The sequence below is a fragment of the Epinephelus lanceolatus genome, chromosome 11 (genome assembly GCF_041903045.1).
Source record: "Epinephelus lanceolatus isolate andai-2023 chromosome 11, ASM4190304v1, whole genome shotgun sequence".
Classification (NCBI taxonomy): domain Eukaryota; kingdom Metazoa; phylum Chordata; class Actinopteri; order Perciformes; family Serranidae; genus Epinephelus; species Epinephelus lanceolatus.
Window position 1 is genome coordinate 45840174 of NC_135744.1, and position 19803 is coordinate 45859976.

Sequence of the window (19803 nt, forward strand, 5' to 3'; positions counted from 1 at the left end):
TCCGCTGTCTTCATTGGTTCATTTATACACGCGAAACGCGTCCTCTGGCTGGCTGGATTGTCCACTCAGTCTGCCGTACATACATGGTGGCGCAAGATGGCGACCTCTCTAAAGCAAGGCCCTTGCTATATATATATATATAAAAGCGTAATTATAAGGCTACGAAAACCAAACGAATTTTATTTTATAGTGATTATACACTTGTATAAACATATTAATGGGTAGAATATTCAGATTCAGATTCAGATTGACAATAAACCATGCCAAATATTACACACTGGCCCTTTAATGATTAAAAAATTATTTCATCAGAGTACGGGTACTTCGGAGTATGGGTACGTCCTGGACGGGTGCGTCAGAGTGACATGATATACTATACTATAACTATAATATATTATTAAGCAGAAACTGGAGAAATGATTAAATTATTTTCTCCTTTTAGATTTAAAGTTTATAATATAAGATAATTAAATGTCTATAAAATAAATGAAATAGAAACAAACAGCAGGGATAAAATAAAAACTAATTGTCAAAATTAAAATTCAGACAGTGTTGTGATTCAGAGTTACAAAGACGGATCTTTATTTTAATTTAAAAACCCTGAAAGAGCAGGAACAGGAGTTGGACTCAGCTTCGTGCCTGTGAACAGATTTCAAAACAAAGGTCAAATAAAAATAAATAAATGTAACGCTTTTATTTTGTTGGACAGTGACGGAAGAAGAACGGGCACGCACATGCGCAGTGTCTGTCAAGTGTTGAGAGAGAAGATGGCGGCGCCCATAGACCTGGAGCTGAAGAAGGTAAAACCGAGAGACTGTACTGTGTAATTGTTCAGCTGATGATCCTCAGGTGTGTCGCGCGAGCTCAGCTGATCTCACCTGCTGTGTGTTGACGCAGAGCCGCGGTCTGTAAACCGCTCATTAATCTGCCGGTTAGCAACACCGGAGCTAACGGTTAGCACGAGGAGCTAACTCTCGACACGCACATTTTAAGGATTCCACCCGTCCCGTGTGACCCGGGAATGTCCCGTGTTTCACTGATTCAACACGGGACACAGTGTGTGTCATCAGACAGTGAGGAGACAAGCTGTGACCGTTGTTAGCCACAAACACACTGACAGCGATAATTGACGTGCGTCGACTGAGGCGCGTCAATTATCGCTCCTTAGCGCACTGCAGGCATTAGGCAACGCCACAGAACTAGCAGTATTTTAGGAAAAAAGCTGTTGATTATATAACAGATGCCATCAGTAATTGTAGCCTATATACTTGTGTACTTTAGTGTGTTATATGAAATCAGAGTCAGCAGTATTTTAGGAAAGAAAAGTCACAATTATAGGCAACAATGTCTGTAGGCAGTCACCTGGTTGCAGACTTTCCTTACAGCAGCCTAATGAGCGAGATAAGGAAAAGGATGGATGGAGATGAGAATGTCCTAGGGTGACCAGATGTCCCGAAAAATTCGGGACAGTCCCGAAATTCAAGCAGTTGTCCCGAATCCCGAATCCTGCCCTAATTGTCCCGAACATTACACCAGAGCAGAGTCTGGAGGAGTTACTGCCTGATAAAACATTAAACACTGATCATGGTGGTTGAGTCGTCCTGCAGCTCCCGCCGGCTGCACATTGGCTGCAGCAGTTCCTACATCAATTATGGGTGTTGTAGTTTTTAAATTGTGTACAGCAGTGGCGATGAAGAGAGCACAAGCTGCAGCCGCGAGGACAGGGAAAGCATGCAGCCACGAGGAGGAGTGATTTGCACGTTGCAGTGCAGCCTCTTGTTCTAACTGTTCAAAACTGTTCTACGAACTGACAGGCCTGAATGTACCAGGCGTCTTTTATTTTGTTAGCTTTTATTTTTTTAATTGAGTTTAACACTAGGACCGCCAGGATCACAGCGCCCCTCCAAGCGCCACAGCGGTCTGCCAGACCATCATATGTAACTTCATTGTTTATGCTGCCCGTGTGCTCAGAAGCACTCAAAAAATGCATTTTTGAGTCATTTACGAGAAGTTATGATAAAATAAAAATATTACAGACTATAGAATAGGACTGACAACCTCTCCAATGTCTCCTGTCAATTAATTAACACTATTTGTCGGCTTTTTATAATTTTGCTGCTGCGCTGTGTCTCCAGTTGAAAGTGGTGATTTGCTAAATACATTCTACAATAATAGATTAGATTAACTTTTGATCTATAATATTGTTGGCTATATTACGCATTTTAATAAAAAAAACTTAAGAAAAAAAAGAAATAAACACCGAAATAATTAGTGGAAACTTTTGTTAATTGATACTCCTCCTCTCTGACATACTAACACACACACACACACACACACACACACATTGAACTCGCGATTGAATGAATGAATGAAGATTGGAAGCAGTTCAGCCGCAGTCCCGCCAGCTGGCGCAGTCACTGTTGAGATTCGTTGTTTATTATTAACAAAATGGTTTTTTATTGACTGTATGAATGGTTTCGTTTTCAAATAAATATTTGGAAATGAAAATGTATGCTTTGGTGTACTTTTACAGAGTTTTGCAATATGTATAGCCACCTGTTTGTATCAAAATGTATAATTTTCAGCAGCGGTCAGAGGTATAAATGCTCAGAAGCAGGGCATAAAATTAACCTTTTACCTCGTCTGCCATTGGCTAGTGACCTCCAAAAATTTACCGACCAAACATATTTTTCACCAGCCAAATAAAAAAATTGTGCCTTATTTGACGAAAAATAATTACCTTACGTTTTTAGTATAAAAATCCAACTTTAGGAAAATCCAACCCTGTCCTCTGTGTTTCTTTGGTGTGCTTGTGGCAAAGGCTGCAGTAGTAGTATCACGATACCACGGCAAAAATGAGGCAGATGTGCCTTTTGTCATTTATAAAAAGATAAATCACTTTTCTATAATACATCACTGATATTTCAATGGAATAAATTACTTATTGACTTATTCATACTTGCCCATAGCAAAAACCGTCCCTGGACACAGCTGGCAGAAATGGTCGAAGCACATAAAAAACCCACATGCAATTCAAAATTTTCCATCGGCCACTGGCGGGTGTGTGTTTTTGTTTTACAAAGGCTTCAGAAAACATACAAGCCACATTTTTAGGAAAAGTCAGAGGAAGAGAAACTTGTAAGTTTTATCTAAACAGAGTTATTTGCATTATAAAATCCATCGTGGCAGCTCTTGGACAAGTGCACTTACATTGATTACTTCCATAAAATAAAACGAGAAATTGGAGAAGATTGAAAAAATTGTTAAAATTAAATTAGGGAGCTGATCACAGATGTATTGTGTCTGTGTGTTTTTACATCTATTGTTGTTTTTAAAAGCTGACATGTCATGACAGTCAAGAACCACCAGAAGTGAAAGGAATAAAGATAAAGATAAAATATTATTATTATTTTATTATGCCAACTGAAGAATTAAATTTGTTTATTTGGGTGTTTTAGCTCTTTTCTCTGGAGCGGAAACTGATGCAAATGAGCTCATTAATCATGAAACAGCATAAAATTAAAAATCTTTACCTTTTTATTCATGTTAGGTTAGGTTAGGTTCTTTAATGTCCCCAGTGGGGTAATTGTTTTCACACATCATCAGTCAGGTTGGTTTCAGGGCAGCATACACAACATATAACAGATAACAGACCCTCTTCCCACATATTCCGCAGGTAACAAATAACAAATAACCCTCTCTCCAAACAGGTGCTGCAGCTGCAGAAAGAACAGCTCTGGTCTCTGGGTCCTCATTTGACGCTCCAAAATCGAGACAAGGTCGGAGTTGAGGCGTCAAGGCAATTAGACACGCGTCAAAACGCTTTCAGTGCGTGTTTGGCCATTTAAAACAATGAGTGTACTTCAAAACGTGCGCGTCAGACGCTTTCAGTGCGTTTGGGCCTTTAGACTAACAGGTTCAGGTGACGGTTCACAGGTACAGACTGTGTTAAAGGCCCATCACCACTTTCAACTGGAGACACAGCGCAGCAGCAAAATTATAAAAAGCCGACAAATAGTGTTAATTAATTGACAGGAGACATTGGAGAGGTTGTCAGTCCTATTCTATAGTCTGTAATATTTTTATTTTATCATAACTTCTCGTAAATGACTCAAAAATGCATTTTTTGAGTGCTTCTGAGCACACGGGCAGCATAAACAATGAAGTTACATATGATGGTCTGGCAGACCGCTGTGGCGCTTGGAGGGGCGCTGTGATCCTGGCGGTCCTAGTGTTAAACTCAATTAAAAAAATAAAAGCTAACAAAATAAAAGACGCCTGGTACATTCAGGCCTGTCAGTTCGTAGAACAGTTTTGAACAGTTAGAACAAGAGGCTGCACTGCAACGTGCAAATCACTCCTCCTCGTGGCTGCATGCTTTCCCTGTCCTCGCGGCTGCAGCTTGTGCTCTCTTCATCGCCACTGCTGTACACAATTTAAAAACTACAACACCCATAATTGATGTAGGAACTGCTGCAGCCAATGTGCAGCCGGCGGGAGCTGCAGGACGACTCAACCACCATGATCAGTGTTTAATGTTTTATCAGGCAGTAACTCCTCCAGACTCTGCTCTGGTGTAATGTTCGGGACAATTAGGGCAGGATTCGGGATTCGGGACAACTGCTTGAATTTCGGGACTGTCCCGAATTTTTCGGGACATCTGGTCACCCTAGGACATTCTCATCTCCATCCATCCTTTTCCTTATCTCGCTCATTAGGCTGCTGTAAGGAAAGTCTGCAACCAGGTGACTGCCTACAGACATTGTTGCCTATAATTGTGACTTTTCTTTCCTAAAATACTGCTGACTCTGATTTCATATAACACACGAAAGTACACAAGTATATAGGCTACAATTACTGATGGCATCTGTTATATAATCAACAGCTTTTTTCCTAAAATACTGCTAGTTCTGTGGCGTTGCCTAATGCCTGCAGTGCGCTATAGGAGCGATAATTGACGCGCCTCAGTCGATGCATGTCAATTATCGCTGTCAGTGTGTTTGGGGATTTAAGTCCTCACAGGAAATATGTAACATTAAAAGGCTGGGCTGTTGTGGTCCTACAGTTTCCACGGCAGCAGATTGCTCTGTGTTCCTATTGGTCAAAGTGACGGCTGTGACGGGAGAAGTCGTGGAAGACAAAAAGAAAATCAAACATGCTAGACTAGGTGAAAGATGTCCAGATGTTTCTCATCAGAGTGATGCCTCTCTGTTGTAGGCATTCTCGGAGCTGCAGGTGAAGATGATCGACACGCAGCAGAAGGTGAAGTTGGCCGACCTGCAGATCGATCAGCTGACTCGGGTTCAGAAACACGCCAAGCTGACTCACGCTGAGATCACCACACTGCCCGACAACACGCGACTGTACGAGGGAGTCGGACGCATGTGAGTCTCCATGACAACCAGGATCTTTGTTCACCAGAGCAGGTTACACTGACAGGAAACATAACATCACAGTGACATCACACAGGAGCTGAATACTCAGTAGATGATGGTGAACAGGTGAGCTGTAGTTACTGTGGTGGAACTACAGACAGGTGCGTGACACCACTCAGGTGTGTTATTGATTACAGCTGATCAGTTATTGATCATCAGAACAGAAGAGAACCGTCACTCTGTCGGTTTTTATTAAGACAATATTTTGTCCTCTGAATTTAAACAGAGTGATGCGTCCTCTTTACAGACATATCTCTGTCAGTGTGTGACAGACGCTCAAAGATCTTCTATTGCTAATGTGTGTGTGTGTGTGCGTGTGCGTGTGTGTGCATGTGCGTGTGTTGTCTCAGGTTCATTCTTCAGTCGAAGGAGGACATCAACAATCAGCTGATGGACAAACAGAAAACAGCTGATGAGAAAATTAAAGAGCTCGAGGTACAAACACACACAAATACACACTTTACTATTCTACCAGCTGTGTGTCCAGGTGTTTGTCCAGGTGTGTGTCCTGTCCAGGTGTGTGTCCTGTCCAGATGTGTGTCCAGGTGTGTGTCTTGTCCAGGTGTGTGTCCAGGTGTGTGTCCAGTCCAGGTGTGTGTCCAGATGTGTGTCCTGTCCAGGTGTGTGTCCTGTCCAGATGTGTGTCCAGGTGTGTGTCTTGTCCAGGTGTGTGTCCAGGTGTGTGTCCAGTCCAGGTGTGTGTCCAGATGTGTGTCCTGTCCAGGTGTGTGTCCCGGTGTGTGTCCTGTCCAGATGAGTGTCCAGGTGTGTGTCCCGGTGTGTGTCCTGTCAAGGTGTGTGTCCCAGTGTGTGTCCTGTCCAGATGAGTGTCCAGGTGTGTGTCCAGGTGTGTGTCCCGGTGTGTGTCCTGTCAAGGTGTGTGTCCCAGTGTGTGTCCTGTCCAGATGAGTGTCCAGGTGTGTGTCCAGGTGTGTGTCCTGTCCAGGTGTGTGTCCCGGTGTGTGTCCTGTCCAGATGAGTGTCCAGGTGTGTGTCCAGGTGTGTGTCCTGTCCAGGTGTGTGTCCTGTCCAGGTGTGTGTCCAGGTGTAATGGTGGTCTGACTGTGTTGTCTCATTTTCAGCAGAAGAAGGTGTACCTTGAACGCAGCGTGAAAGAAGCTGAAGACAACATCAGAGAGATGCTGCTGTCAAGGAGAGCTCAGTGACACGCTCATCAAGAACCTATAATACTCTGTAACACACACACACACACACACACACACACACACACACACGTTCCTGTCAGTGTGTTTGTTAGTTGTTCATATTAAATGTTGAACCTTTTGTCTCCTCATCGTGTCTTTGTTTATTTATTATAAGTCTGACTTCAGGTCAGTGAGGATGCCGCGTCAGACATAGTAAATCTTTAGCTGACCTTTCACCCCTCAGACGTCACTGCATTTAAAACCAACATGACTGTATAAAGGATATTACTACAAGGGCTCAGGAACACTTTGGAAAACCACTGTCAGTAAACACAAAGCTGCTCTACCAATGACAGTTCAGACTCAGAAACAGAAACAACAGAATACAAAGCAAAAAGCAAAACTAACAAATGAAGGATATTCAATACAGTCGTCAATCTTTACAACATTTATCGATAATAGAGTCAGTTCTAAGTGTCTTCTTGCTCTTAAGGCTTCAATAGTTGTGCAATATTGTTTCAGATCATGCAGAAAATGTTCAAAGCTTGGTTTGGATTCTGCACATTTCTCCTTATGAATGTGAAGAAGAAGAAGCTGTACAAAAAGAACAATCTTTTTCTTTCTCCTCGTCTTCAAAACAAATAAAAATGTCCTTTTCTTTTAAGTGGATTGTTTGTCCAGTTTTTCTGTTTGAACATCCATCCAGAACATTCTAGTATAGGCTACACACAGTGATCAAACAGACGACAAATTGTTTCTTCCTCATTTCCACAAAAAAACCTAAGAATATTCAATATCGATCTTAAATCTCTCCAAAGTTTCTCTGCTGGATATATTTTATGCAATATTTTACAAGAGACCTCTTTAACTTTATTATTCAGACAGAATTTATCTCCAACTAGACACATATTCAAACATCAACTTCACCATGAAGCGAGGTCCAAAGAATTTTGCTGAGGGCACAGATACAGTATGCATGTGATTCCTGATGAATTTATTCAAACATTTATTCTTTGTAATGTCATTTACTCTGAGGAACAAACACTGCTGAGTGGAACAGTCGTAGAGACCTCAACAGTTGATCCTCTAAGCAGCTGCAGTGCACTCCTCAGTACAGCATCTCAGACCACTGCATATTCCTTTGGCAGCCTGAACTTAGAGAGGAATTCATCATACGTTAGTAACTGTCCCTCAGCATTCACAAGTTGTTTAATTAATACAATACCATTTCCACCCACATTTTATAACAGAGTGATTTATTTCTATATTGAATATTGTTATTCCAGATGGAATATCTTGTTGGTGAGAAATTATGCATGTGCACCATTTTCCAGGACAGCAGCGCTTGTTTATTAAAGTTTGCTAATTTTACAGGTAATTTTTCAGTCTTATAATCACATGTTAACACAAGTCTAAGAGCACCAACTGAGTTAAATATATGTTTAGGGAAAGCATTCCAAATATTGTCTTTTTCTTTAATTACATTAGATAACCATTTTACTTTGAAAGTACTATTTAATGTTTCAAAACTTATGACCTCAACACCACCATCTCTTCTTGTATTACACAGAATATCTTTTCTTAAATAATGACATTTGTTCCTCCAAATAAAATTGAATAAAATTTTATCTAATTTTTGTGTATATTGCTGCAGACATTTCAAGTGCTAAAGACACGTAGACAGCTCGAGATGTCCCCTCAGCTTTAGACAACAAGACCCGACCATTCAGTGAGAGCTCTCTCATCAGCCACAGATTGAACTGGTTTGTTATTTGTTCCACTGTAGGGTCAAAATTTAAGTCACAAAACTGCAAAGTTTTGCCGGTTAGTTTTGTGTCCGACTTCATCCCGACTTGTTCTGATGTAGCCTATTACAAAAGTGGACGGCGATAAAACCGCGAGCATCTGCAGCTGCTCTCCACCGACTGCACCGCCTGGCTCTCACCTGATCTAACAGCTGATTGGTTCAGATGTTGACTCAACAAGATGACGTCACAGACTGAACACATTCATCATAAACTACACAGAGTCTACTGTGTATTAACACTGGACTGTTTTAATTATTGAAGTATTTAGCAGCACAGAGACTGGTGGTCAGTGGGATGTGAGGATTCTTAAAATAACGTGTTCAGATGTGAAGCCCTGACTGGATCTGACTGAGCCTTAATGAAAGCTGTTGTCTTGTATCAAATATGAAGCTTACAGTCAGACACAGTGTATTCAGTCTCTGTTGCCATGGCAACAGGTCAAACTGATATGATGCTGATTTACAGCAGAGTTCATGAACCATGAACATAAACTACAGATCACCTGTAAAGCATTTTAATAAATTAATCTATCATAATTAAAACAACTGGAGACTGAAAACAAACTGATATATGGGTCTGATCACTTTAATGAATTGGCATCATTCCAGACAGGATGTTAGTGTGTCTGTGACTTCCTGTACGGACTGAAGGCCGCCTGCTCTCGTCTACTTTCCAGGCGAGGCGCAGTTCATCTCCAACGAGCCTATTGACTCTGACCAGTCCATCATGGACGTCCTGTCCTCGGGACCAGCAGCTGTGATGGATGGAGGTGCATCATGGGTAACTTCCTGTCTGACCGGTCTGACACCTCCACACCTCAATTCTTTTCTAGAAGTTAGCTTTTTAGTTTTTTTTTGTTTGTTTGTTTTTCTTAAATAATTTTCAGTGATTTTTATTTCACTTAAAACATTTTGCAGATTTTAGGATGTTTTCTGTAAAAAGAACCGCAAATTATTTGGGGGGGCTTTTAAATAAAACACAGTTTCCAATCCGCCATGTTTTCTTTAGAAATCACCACAATGACTTTGTTTATCAGCCAGAATTAATCCGATCTTTAAATAATATTTCATCAGAATCACTTTTTATTCTATGTCTGATTTAAAATTTGTCAAAAGCAAAGTGTTTGTACGAAACCAGAGAAAAACTGAGACTTTTTTTTTTTTAAACTTTCAAACATCAAAGTTTATAAACATCTGTGACACTGTGGCCACGCCCCCTCCTCTGATAAATACAGAGCAGTCCCTGAGCAACAAACATGGCGGACATGTGAGCAGCAGCAGAGTGAGACCTCCTGTCATCTCCGTGCTTTTACACTATCTCTGTTCCGTTTAGTCCCGCCCCCGGAACCGGAAACCTCGTCTGCGCGCGGAATCCAATTTAAAGCAGCGCGCGGTCGGCAGCTGGCGGTCAGTCAGTCGGTTTTCCTCCGCGCGGAGAATAAACAAACAAACAAACAAACAAACAAAGACCGGACCAGGAGGCGATTGTTTTAAACATGGCGACTCCACCGAAGAGAGTCCGTAGTGTTCCCGCCAGTCCCAGTGGAAGTTTGTCCCGCAGAGAGAGGAAGATCTCCATCGAGGGAAACATCGGTGAGTTTAGTTACGGATCACTGATCGATCATTACTAATCATACATTCTCCCGGTGAGTCACCGGCCGCGGGGAGCGCCAAGAGGGTCTGTTGGTTTGAACCGGTCAGTCCGTCCCGCCTTCACCAGCCGAGTGGCGCCAAACTCAGACTGTTATCAATAATCAATAATCACCAATCAGATGTAAAGATATAATTTCCTGTTTCCTTCTAGTAAAAATGATCTGTCTTTACTCAGGTACTCCATCACTGTGTATCACAGTAAAAGTACTCGCTACTATATCAGTCTAAAGTACTCTATTACAAGTACTGCATTTAAAATGTTCTGTTGGTACAAGTACTGTAAAGTATCGGAGTTAAAGTACTCATAATGCAGAATACTCTGTCAGAGGATTACTATAGATGATTACTCTAGAGGATCACTCTGTGTACAAATACATGTCAGAGTACTTTAATGTTGTACTTTGCTCATGTGGTGACTGTTTTTTACTCAGAGTATTACAGTGAGTATCAACTAGAGTACAACATGACATCATTTGTTTACTTCATTTAAAGAGTACAAGTATTTATCTCACAGTGCTGATACTCTAAAGAGTAACTAATATATACAGTTACTGCAGTATACAGTATTTATCTCACAGTGCTGATACTCTAAAGAGTAACTAATAAATACAGTTACTGCAGTATACAGTATTTATCTCACAGTGCTGATACTCTAAAGAGAGTAACTAATAAATACAGTTACTGCAGTATACAGTATTTATCTCACAGTGTTGATACTCTAAAGAGTAACTAATAAATACAGTTACTGCAGTATACAGTATTTATCTCACAGTGCTGATACTCTAAAGAGTAACTAATAAATACAGTTACTGCAGTATACAGTATTTATCTCACAGTGTTGATACTCTAAAGAGAGTAACTAATAAATACAGTTACTGCAGTATACAGTATCTATCTCACAGTGCTGATACTCTAAAGAGTAACTAATAAATACAGTTACTGCAGCATAAAGTATTTATCTCACAGTGCTGATACTCTAAAGAGAGTAACTAATAAATACAGTTACTGCAGCATAAAGTATTTATCTCACAGTGCTGATACTCTAAAGAGTAACTAATAAATACAGTTACTGCAGTATACAGTATTTATCTCACAGTGTTGATACTCTAAAGAGTAACTAATAAATACAGTTACTGCAGTATACAGTATTTATCTCACAGTGTTGATACTCTAAAGAGAGTAACTAATAAATACAGTTACTGCAGTATACAGTATTTATCTCACAGTGCTGATACTCTAAAGAGTAACTAATATATACAGTTACTGCAGTATAAAGTATTTATCTCACAGTGCTGATACTCTAAAGAGTAACTAATAAATACAGTTACTGCAGTATACAGTATTTATCTCACAGTGCTGATACTCTAAAGAGTAACTAATAAATACAGTTACTGCAGTATACAGTATTTATCTCACAGTGCTGATACTCTAAAGAGAGTAACTAATAAATACAGTTACTGCAGTATACAGTATTTATCTCACAGTGCTGATACTCTAAAGAGTAACTAATAAATACAGTTACTGCAGTATAAAGTATTTATCTCACAGTGCTGATACTCTAAAGAGTAACTAATAAATACAGTTACTGCAGTATACAGTATTTATCTCACAGTGTTGATACTCTAAAGAGAGTAACTAATATATACAGTTACTGCAGTATACAGTATTTATCTCACAGTGCTGATACTCTAAAGAGAGTAACTAATAAATACAGTTACTGCAGTATAAAGTATTTATCTCACAGTACTGATACTCTAAAGAGTAACTAATAAATACAGTTACTGCAGTATAAAGTATTTATCTCACAGTGCTGATACTCTAAAGAGTAACTAATATATACAGTTACTGCAGTATACAGTATTTATCTCACAGTGCTGATACTCTAAAGAGTAACTAATAAATACAGTTACTGCAGTATAAAGTATTTATCTCACAGTGCTGATACTCTAAAGAGTAACTAATAAATACAGTTACTGCAGTATACAGTATTTATCTCACAGTGCTGATACTCTAAAGAGAGTAACTAATAAATACAGTTACTGCAGTATAAAGTATTTATCTCAGTACTGATACTCTAAAGAGAGTAACTAATAAATGCAGTTACTGCAGTATAAAGTATTTATCTCACAGTGCTGATACTCTAAAGAGTAACTAATAAATACAGTTACTGCAGTATAAAGTATTTATCTCACAGTACTGATACTCTAAAGAGTAACTAATAAATACAGTTACTGCAGTATACAGTATTTATCTCAGTGCTGATACTCTAAAGAGAGTAACTAATAAATGCAGTTACTGCAGTATACAGTATTTATCTCACAGTGCTGATACTCTAAAGAGTAACTAATAAATACAGTTACTGCAGTATAAAGTATTTATCTCACAGTACTGATACTCTAAAGAGTAACTAATAAATGCAGTTACTGCAGTATAAAGTATTTATCTCACAGTGCTGATACTCTAAAGAGTAACTAATAAATACAGTTACTGCAGTATAAAGTATTTATCTCACAGTGCTGATACTCTAAAGAGAGTAACTAATAAATACAGTTACTGCAGTATACAGTATTTATCTCACAGTGCTGATACTCTAAAGAGAGTAACTAATAAATACAGTTACTGCAGTATACAGTATTTATCTCACAGTGCTGATACTCTAAAGAGAGTAACTAATATATACAGTTACTGCAGTATACAGTATTTATCTCACAGCGCTGATACTCTAAAGAGTAACTAATAAATACAGTTACTGCAGTATAAAGTATTTATCTCACAGTGCTGATACTCTAAAGAGTAACTAATAAATACAGTTACTGCAGTATACAGTATTTATCTCACAGTGCTGATACTCTAAAGAGAGTAACTAATAAATACAGTTACTGCAGTATACAGTATTTATCTCAGTGCTGATACTCTAAAGAGAGTAACTAATAAATGCAGTTACTGCAGTATAAAGTATTTATCTCACAGTGCTGATACTCTAAAGAGAGTAACTAATAAATACAGTTACTGCAGTATAAAGTATTTATCTCACAGTGTTGATACTCTAAAGAGTAACTAATAAATACAGTTACTGCAGTATACAGTATTTATCTGTGCTGATACTCTAAAGAGAGTAACTAATAAATACAGTTACTGCAGTATACAGTATTTATCTCACAGTGCTGATACTCTAAAGAGTAACTAATAAATACAGTTACTGCAGTATACAGTATTTATCTCACAGTGCTGATACTCTAAAGAGTAACTAATAAATACAGTTACTGCAGTATACAGTATTTATCTCAGTGCTGATACTCTAAAGAGAGTAACTAATAAATGCAGTTACTGCAGTATAAAGTATTTATCTCACAGTGCTGATACTCTAAAGAGAGTAACTAATAAATACAGTTACTGCAGTATAAAGTATTTATCTCACAGTGCTGATACTCTAAAGAGTAACTAATAAATACAGTTACTGAGTATAAAGTATTTATCTCACAGTGTTGATACTCTAAAGAGTAACTAATAAATACAGTTACTGCAGTATACAGTATTTATCTGTGCTGATACTCTAAAGAGAGTAACTAATAAATACAGTTACTGCAGTATAAAGTATTTATCTCACAGTACTGATACTCTAAAGAGAGTAACTAATAAATACAGTTACTTAAATAGTGTTTTATAACCTGATTTATCAAGTTTGAGATTTTCTGTGATGAACTGAGGCCAGATTTATGTTTATTATACAACAGGTTAAAGTGTCCATCTGTCTCTCTGTCTCTGTCGTCTCTGTGTCTCTGTCTCTTTGTCTCTGTCTGTCTTTCTGTCTCTCTGCCTCTGTGTCTCTGTCTCTTTGTCGCTGTCTCTGTCTGTCTCTCTGTCTCTGTCTTTCTGTCTGTCTTTCTGTCTCTGTCTTTCTGTCTGTCTCTGTGTATCTGTCTCTTTGTCTCTGTCTGTCTCTGTGTGTCTGTCTCTTTGTCTCTTAGCTGCAGGAAAGTCCACCTTCGTGCGTCTTCTCCAGAGTGCATCGGAGGACTGGGAGGTGATTCCTGAGCCCATCGGGAAATGGTGCAACGTCCAGAACGACAGTGACGACATCTACCAGGTGAACAAACTGCACCTGAACACAACACGCTTCACAGTGGCATCACAAAGACCCTTTCTGTCCTTTCAGAATAAAAGCTGAGTGTGACACATGACGTGTTTACCGGTTTGTTTGTTTGTTTGTTTGTTTGTTTGTTTGCAGGAGCTGAGCTCCTCTCAGAAGAGCGGAGGAAACCTGCTGCAGATGTTGTATGATAAACCCAGCCGCTGGTCCTACACCTTCCAGGTAACCCGACCCGACTCCGCCCCCCAGGTGGGGAGGATGACCAGCAGATGAAGCTGCTTCACTAACCATTTACCTGTCCTCTACCTGTCTACCTGTCCTCCTGTCTGTCTACCTGTCCTCCTGTCTGTCTACCTGTTCTCCTGTCTGTCCATCAGAGTTACGCGTGTCTCAGCAGAGTTCGTTCTCAGCTTCAGTCTCCGTCAATCAAACTTCAGCAGGCTGAAAACCCTGTTCAGTTCTACGAACGCTCTGTCTACTCAGACAGGTAACTACACACACCTGAGACAGGTAACTAACTACACACACCTGAGACAGGTAACTACACACACACCTCACTGCTGATGTGCTGTGTCTCCAGTTGAAAGTGGTGATTTGCTAAATACATTCTACAATAATAGATTAGATTAACTTTTGGTCTATAGTATTGTTGGCTATATTACGCATTTTAATAAAAGAGTAAAAGAAATAAACACCGAAATAATTAGTGGAAACTTTTTTTTATTGATACTCCTCCTCTCTGACATACTAACACACACACATACACACACACACACACACACACACTGAACACGCGATTGAATGAATGGACATTGGAAGCAGTTCAGCCGCTGGCGCGGTCACTGTTGAGATTACATTCGTTTTTTATTATTAACAAAATGTTTTATTATTGACCGTATCAATGGTTTTGTTTTCAAATAAATATCTGGAAATGAAAATGTATGTATGTACTTTTACAGAGTTTTACAGCCGTTGTTGTTCCCGGCTTCCCGCTGTGGAGCCAAGGCTTCTGTGTGGCAAAACTGGACATGCACCGCCACCGTGTGGAGGGCGGGGGGAGGTCATCCAATCACAAAGATAGACTGAGAGTTTGAATTTGAGTTTAGATAATTAATTGGTTAAAAAGGAAAACAATCGAGGCATTGACAAGGGTTGTAATCCAGATTGTCCAGCCGGCCAGCGTCAGCTTTTTCGTCACGTTTTTACTCGTCACTTCATAATGAACAGAGATTTCGTTTTAGTTTTTGTTGTCAGTATTTATCAAATTTACATTCTCGTCACAAATTAGTCACGGAATAAAGGGTCATCAACGAAAAGTTTTCATTAAGTTGGTTGGTTGACAAAATTAACACTGCACCTGAGACTGGTAACTACACACACCTGAGACTGGTAACTACACAGACACCCGAGACGGGTAACTACACAGACACCCGAGACTGGTAACTACACAGACACCCGAGACTGGTAACTACACAGACACCCGAGACGGGTAACTACACAGACACCCGAGACTGGTAACTACACAGACACCCGAGACGGGTAACTACACAGACACCCGAGACTGGTAACTACACAGACACCCGAGACTGGTAACTACACAGACACCCAAGATGGGTAACTACACACACCCGAGACGGGTAACTATACACACCCGAGACTGGAAAGACAGGTAACTACACACACCTGAGACTGGTAACTGTGGACACACCCGAGACTGGTAACTACACACACACCCGAGACGGGTAACTATACACACCCGAGACGGGTAACTATACACACCCGAGACTGGAAAGACAGGTAACTACACACATCCGAGACAGGTAACTACACACACATCCGAGACTGGTAAATACACACACCCGAGACTGGTAAATACACACACCCGAGACTGGTAACTACACACACCTGAGACGGGTAGCTACACAAACGTGCATACACCTGAGATGGGTAGCTACACAAACACGCATACACCTGAGACGGGTAGCCACACAAACACGCATACACCTGAGACGGGTAGCTACAAACACCTGAGACAGGTAGCTGGAGGCAGAGTGATGCAGTAACCGTGTGTACTTTGTCACAGGTACGTGTTTGCGTCCAACCTGTTTGAGTGCGGCAGCCTGACGGAGACGGAGTGGAGTGTTTATCAGGACTGGCACACCTGGTTACTGAACCAGTTTGAACCTGACATCGCCCTCGACGCCATCATCTACCTGAGAGCTCAGCCACAGGTAAAACTCTGGCTGCAGTGCACCTGTACGACAGAGTTCAGTCATGTTTGTAGTGCTGTGTTCATGTTCCAGTGTTTGTGTCTGTGTGTCTCAGCGCTGTATGCAGCGTCTGCTCCATCGGGGTCGGGAGGAGGAGCAGGGGATCCCTCTGGAGTACCTGGAACAGCTTCACCTCAAACATGAAGCTTGGCTCGTCCACAGGAACCTCAGGTAACACCACCACTGAGCACGCTCACAACCTCAGGTAACAGCACCACCACCAGAAACTTGTGTTCTCCTGTGATTAAAAACAAATCCACCTGTTTTGTACTCGGGTGTTTGTCTCAGTGGTGCATTCAGGGCCAGGCTGAAGAAAACAGACATGACATGACCTATCTGTGTGTGTGTTCAGGTTGGACTTTGAGTACCTGAACGATCTTCCTGTTCTCGTTCTGGACGTAGACGATGACTTCAAGAACGACCGCATCAAACAGGAAGCCATCATTGACGAGGTTCGTATTGATGTGACATCACTGATGTGGAGTCTGTTTACTGGGTTCTGATGTGGAGTCTGTTTGGTCCTGCAGGTCAGAGAATTCCTCACCACGCTGTAGGACTTCATCCACCAATCACAGCTCGTCTGACGTCTGATTGGATGGCCCAGTTACACTCTGTAAATGTTTTAACGAGTCGTCATTGTGTTTTTAACTTCACTGAAAAAAATCCATTTTTTAGTCTTTTTCACTTTTTGTGTATATTTTATATTTTTGTAGATAAATGTTAAAATGTCCTCTGCAGCAGGGACAGTCAGTGAACTCACCGTGTGTGTATGTGTGCGTGTGTGTCATCACACATGATGTATTTACTAGGCTCAGTTTGATATTTATACTTAAGTCTGAATCTTCTTAAGAGCTGTGAAAATGCTTATTTGTCCTGACAGTCACTGAACACACCATGATGCCTTCAGGAACAAATGGAGTTATTTTTCTCTACTGGAATAAAAACACTCAGACTGATGGTGTGTGTGTGATGTGTTTAACTTCAGATCTTGTTTGTTTTATGGGTTAGGGTTTTTGTTCAGACTACTTTAACGGTGCGTACTTTAAGATAAGGTAAGATAGACTTTATTGTCCCGAAGGAAATTTGTCTTGGATACATGCAGTATCTGCTGTTAAAAGACACAAAAAGTTGACACATACAGTTCCTACATATATACAATCCACAAACAGAGCTGTCACTATTCACAATCTCACACACTCAGTATCTACAGTACATGTACAGACTACCATCAGCCAACAAATTGCACACTGCCCATTGCACACACACATCTGTTTTACAAAGTCATCAAAAAAAGAAAAAAGTTACATAGTTACGTTAAAATGTATACACATATATACACGTATACATATACATACACGTATAGTTAAGCTACACTTAGCTCCCCATTTAAGGCTTTAATGGACAGGGGGACAAAAGAGTTCTTAAAGCGGTTTAGCCTGCACTGGGGAACTCCAAAGCGTCTGCCTGAGGGGAGAAGAGTGTGTTACTGTGGTGTGTAGTGTGTTGCTGTAGTGTGTAGTACTTCAGTACACTGTTTGGAGTTTTAATGGTTTTAATGTTTAATGAAACATGTCATTATGAAACACTGACTTCATGTGAGGTTGTTTGTGCAAACATGGTAACAGCAGTTGACAATGATTGTTCAGTTTAACTTTATTCAGTTAATGTTCAATGTTTAAACATGTCTGACACGGAAACATTATGTCGAGTCACTACTTCAGAAACACACACACTTTATTAACATGAACACAACTTTATTAACATGAACACAACTTTATTAACATGACCACAACTTTATTAATATGAACACAACTTTATTAACATGAACACGTTATTAACATGACCACAACTTTATCAATATGAACACAACTTTATTAATATGAACACAACGTTATTAACATGACCACAACTTTATTAATATGAACACAACGTTATTAACATGACCACAACTTTATTAATATGAACACAACGTTATTAACATGACCACAACTTTATTAATATGAACACAACTTTATTAACATGAACACAACTTTATTAATATGAACACAACTTTATTAACATGACCACAACGTTATTAACATGACCACAACTTTATTAACATGACCACAACTTTATTAACATGAACACAACTTTATTAATATGAACACAACTTTATTAACATGAACACAACGTTATTAACATGACCACAACTTTATTAATATGAACACAACTTTATTAACATGAACACAACTTTATTAACATGACCACAACTTTATTAATATGAACACAACTTTATTAATATGAACACGTTATTAATATGAACACAACTTTATTAATATGAACACAACGTTATTAACATGACCACAACTTTATTAATATGAACACAACTTTATTAATATGACCACAACTTTATTAACATGAACACAACTTTATTAACATGAACACAACTTTATTAATATGAACACAACTTTATTAATATGAACACAACGTTATTAATATGAACACAACTTTATTAACATGACCACAACTTTATTAATATGAACACAACTTTATTAACATGACCACAACTTTATTAATATGAACACAACTTTATTAGCATGAACACAACTTTATTAACATGAACACAACGTTATTAACATGACCACAACTTTATTAATATGAACACAACTTTATTAATATGAACACAATGTTATTAACATGACCACAACTTTATTAATATGAACACAACTTTAGTAATATGAACACAACTTTATTAATATGAACACAACGTTATTAACATGACCACAACTTTATTAACATGAACACAACTTTATTAATATGAACACAACTTTATTAATATGAACACAACGTTATTAATATGAACACAACTTTATTAATATGAACACAACGTTATTAACATGACCACAACTTTATTAACATGAACACAACTTTATTAATATGAACACAACTTTATTAATATGAACACAACGTTATTAACATGAACACAACGTTATTAACATGACCACAACTTTATTAATATGAACATAACTTTATTAACATGAACACAACGTTATTAACATGACCACAACTTTATTAATATGAACACAACTTTATTAACATGAACACAACTTTATTAACATGACCACAACTTTATTAATATGAACACAACTTTATTAACATGACCACAACGTTATTAACATGACCACAACTTTATTAACATGACCACAACTTTATTAACATGAACACAACTTTATTAATATGAACACAACTTTATTAACATGAACACAACGTTATTAACATGACCACAACTTTATTAATATGAACACAACTTTATTAACATGAACACAACTTTATTAACATGACCACAACTTTATTAATATGAACACAACTTTATTAATATGAACACGTTATTAATATGAACACAACTTTATTAATATGAACACAA

At 39.0% G+C, this 19803-nt stretch overlaps 2 protein-coding genes across 3 annotated transcripts; both read left to right on the forward strand.

Annotated features, from left to right (window-relative positions):
• The first annotated feature begins 714 nt into the window (after positions 1-714).
• On the forward strand, positions 715-7249 carry pfdn1 (prefoldin subunit 1). Of its 2 annotated transcripts, none has more exons than XM_078172756.1 (4): positions 715-800; positions 5218-5384; positions 5786-5870; positions 6518-7249. In XM_078172756.1, exons 1-4 carry the CDS (start codon positions 735-737, stop codon positions 6599-6601), a joined length of 402 nt encoding a protein of 133 aa, XP_078028882.1. In that variant the 5' UTR covers positions 715-734; the 3' UTR covers positions 6602-7249. The 2 variants fall into 2 exon arrangements, with proteins under 2 accessions (XP_078028882.1, XP_078028883.1); XM_078172757.1 differs by having other exon boundaries at positions 6521-7249.
• A 2508-nt stretch (positions 7250-9757) lies between these two features.
• Positions 9758-17356, forward strand: LOC117263914 (deoxycytidine kinase 2). Its single transcript, XM_033637641.2, has 8 exons — positions 9758-9980; positions 14009-14127; positions 14269-14352; positions 14508-14617; positions 16214-16361; positions 16456-16571; positions 16753-16852; positions 16928-17356. The coding sequence occupies exons 1-8, from the start codon at positions 9884-9886 to the stop codon at positions 16952-16954; spliced, it is 801 nt and encodes a 266-aa protein (XP_033493532.2). The 5' UTR covers positions 9758-9883; the 3' UTR covers positions 16955-17356.
• The last annotated feature ends 2447 nt before the right edge of the window (positions 17357-19803 follow it).

What these genes read in the sequence shown, in the direction of transcription:
- LOC117263914 (XM_033637641.2), top strand. Translation starts at nt 9,884, where the DNA reads ATGGCGACTCCACCGAAGAGAGTCCGTAGTGTTCCCGCCAGTCCCAGT. An exon ending in CTCGTCCACAGGAACCTCAG is followed by an intron (nt 16,572 to 16,752) that starts GTAACACCACCA and finishes GTGTGTGTTCAG; the next exon opens with GTTGGACTTTGAGTACCTGA. An exon ending in AGGAAGCCATCATTGACGAG is followed by an intron (nt 16,853 to 16,927) that starts GTTCGTATTGAT and finishes TTGGTCCTGCAG; the next exon opens with GTCAGAGAATTCCTCACCAC.
- pfdn1 (XM_078172756.1), top strand. Translation starts at nt 735, where the DNA reads ATGCGCAGTGTCTGTCAAGTGTTGAGAGAGAAGATGGCGGCGCCCATA. An exon ending in TAGACCTGGAGCTGAAGAAG is followed by an intron (nt 801 to 5,217) that starts GTAAAACCGAGA and finishes TCTCTGTTGTAG; the next exon opens with GCATTCTCGGAGCTGCAGGT. An exon ending in AGAAAATTAAAGAGCTCGAG is followed by an intron (nt 5,871 to 6,517) that starts GTACAAACACAC and finishes TCTCATTTTCAG; the next exon opens with CAGAAGAAGGTGTACCTTGA.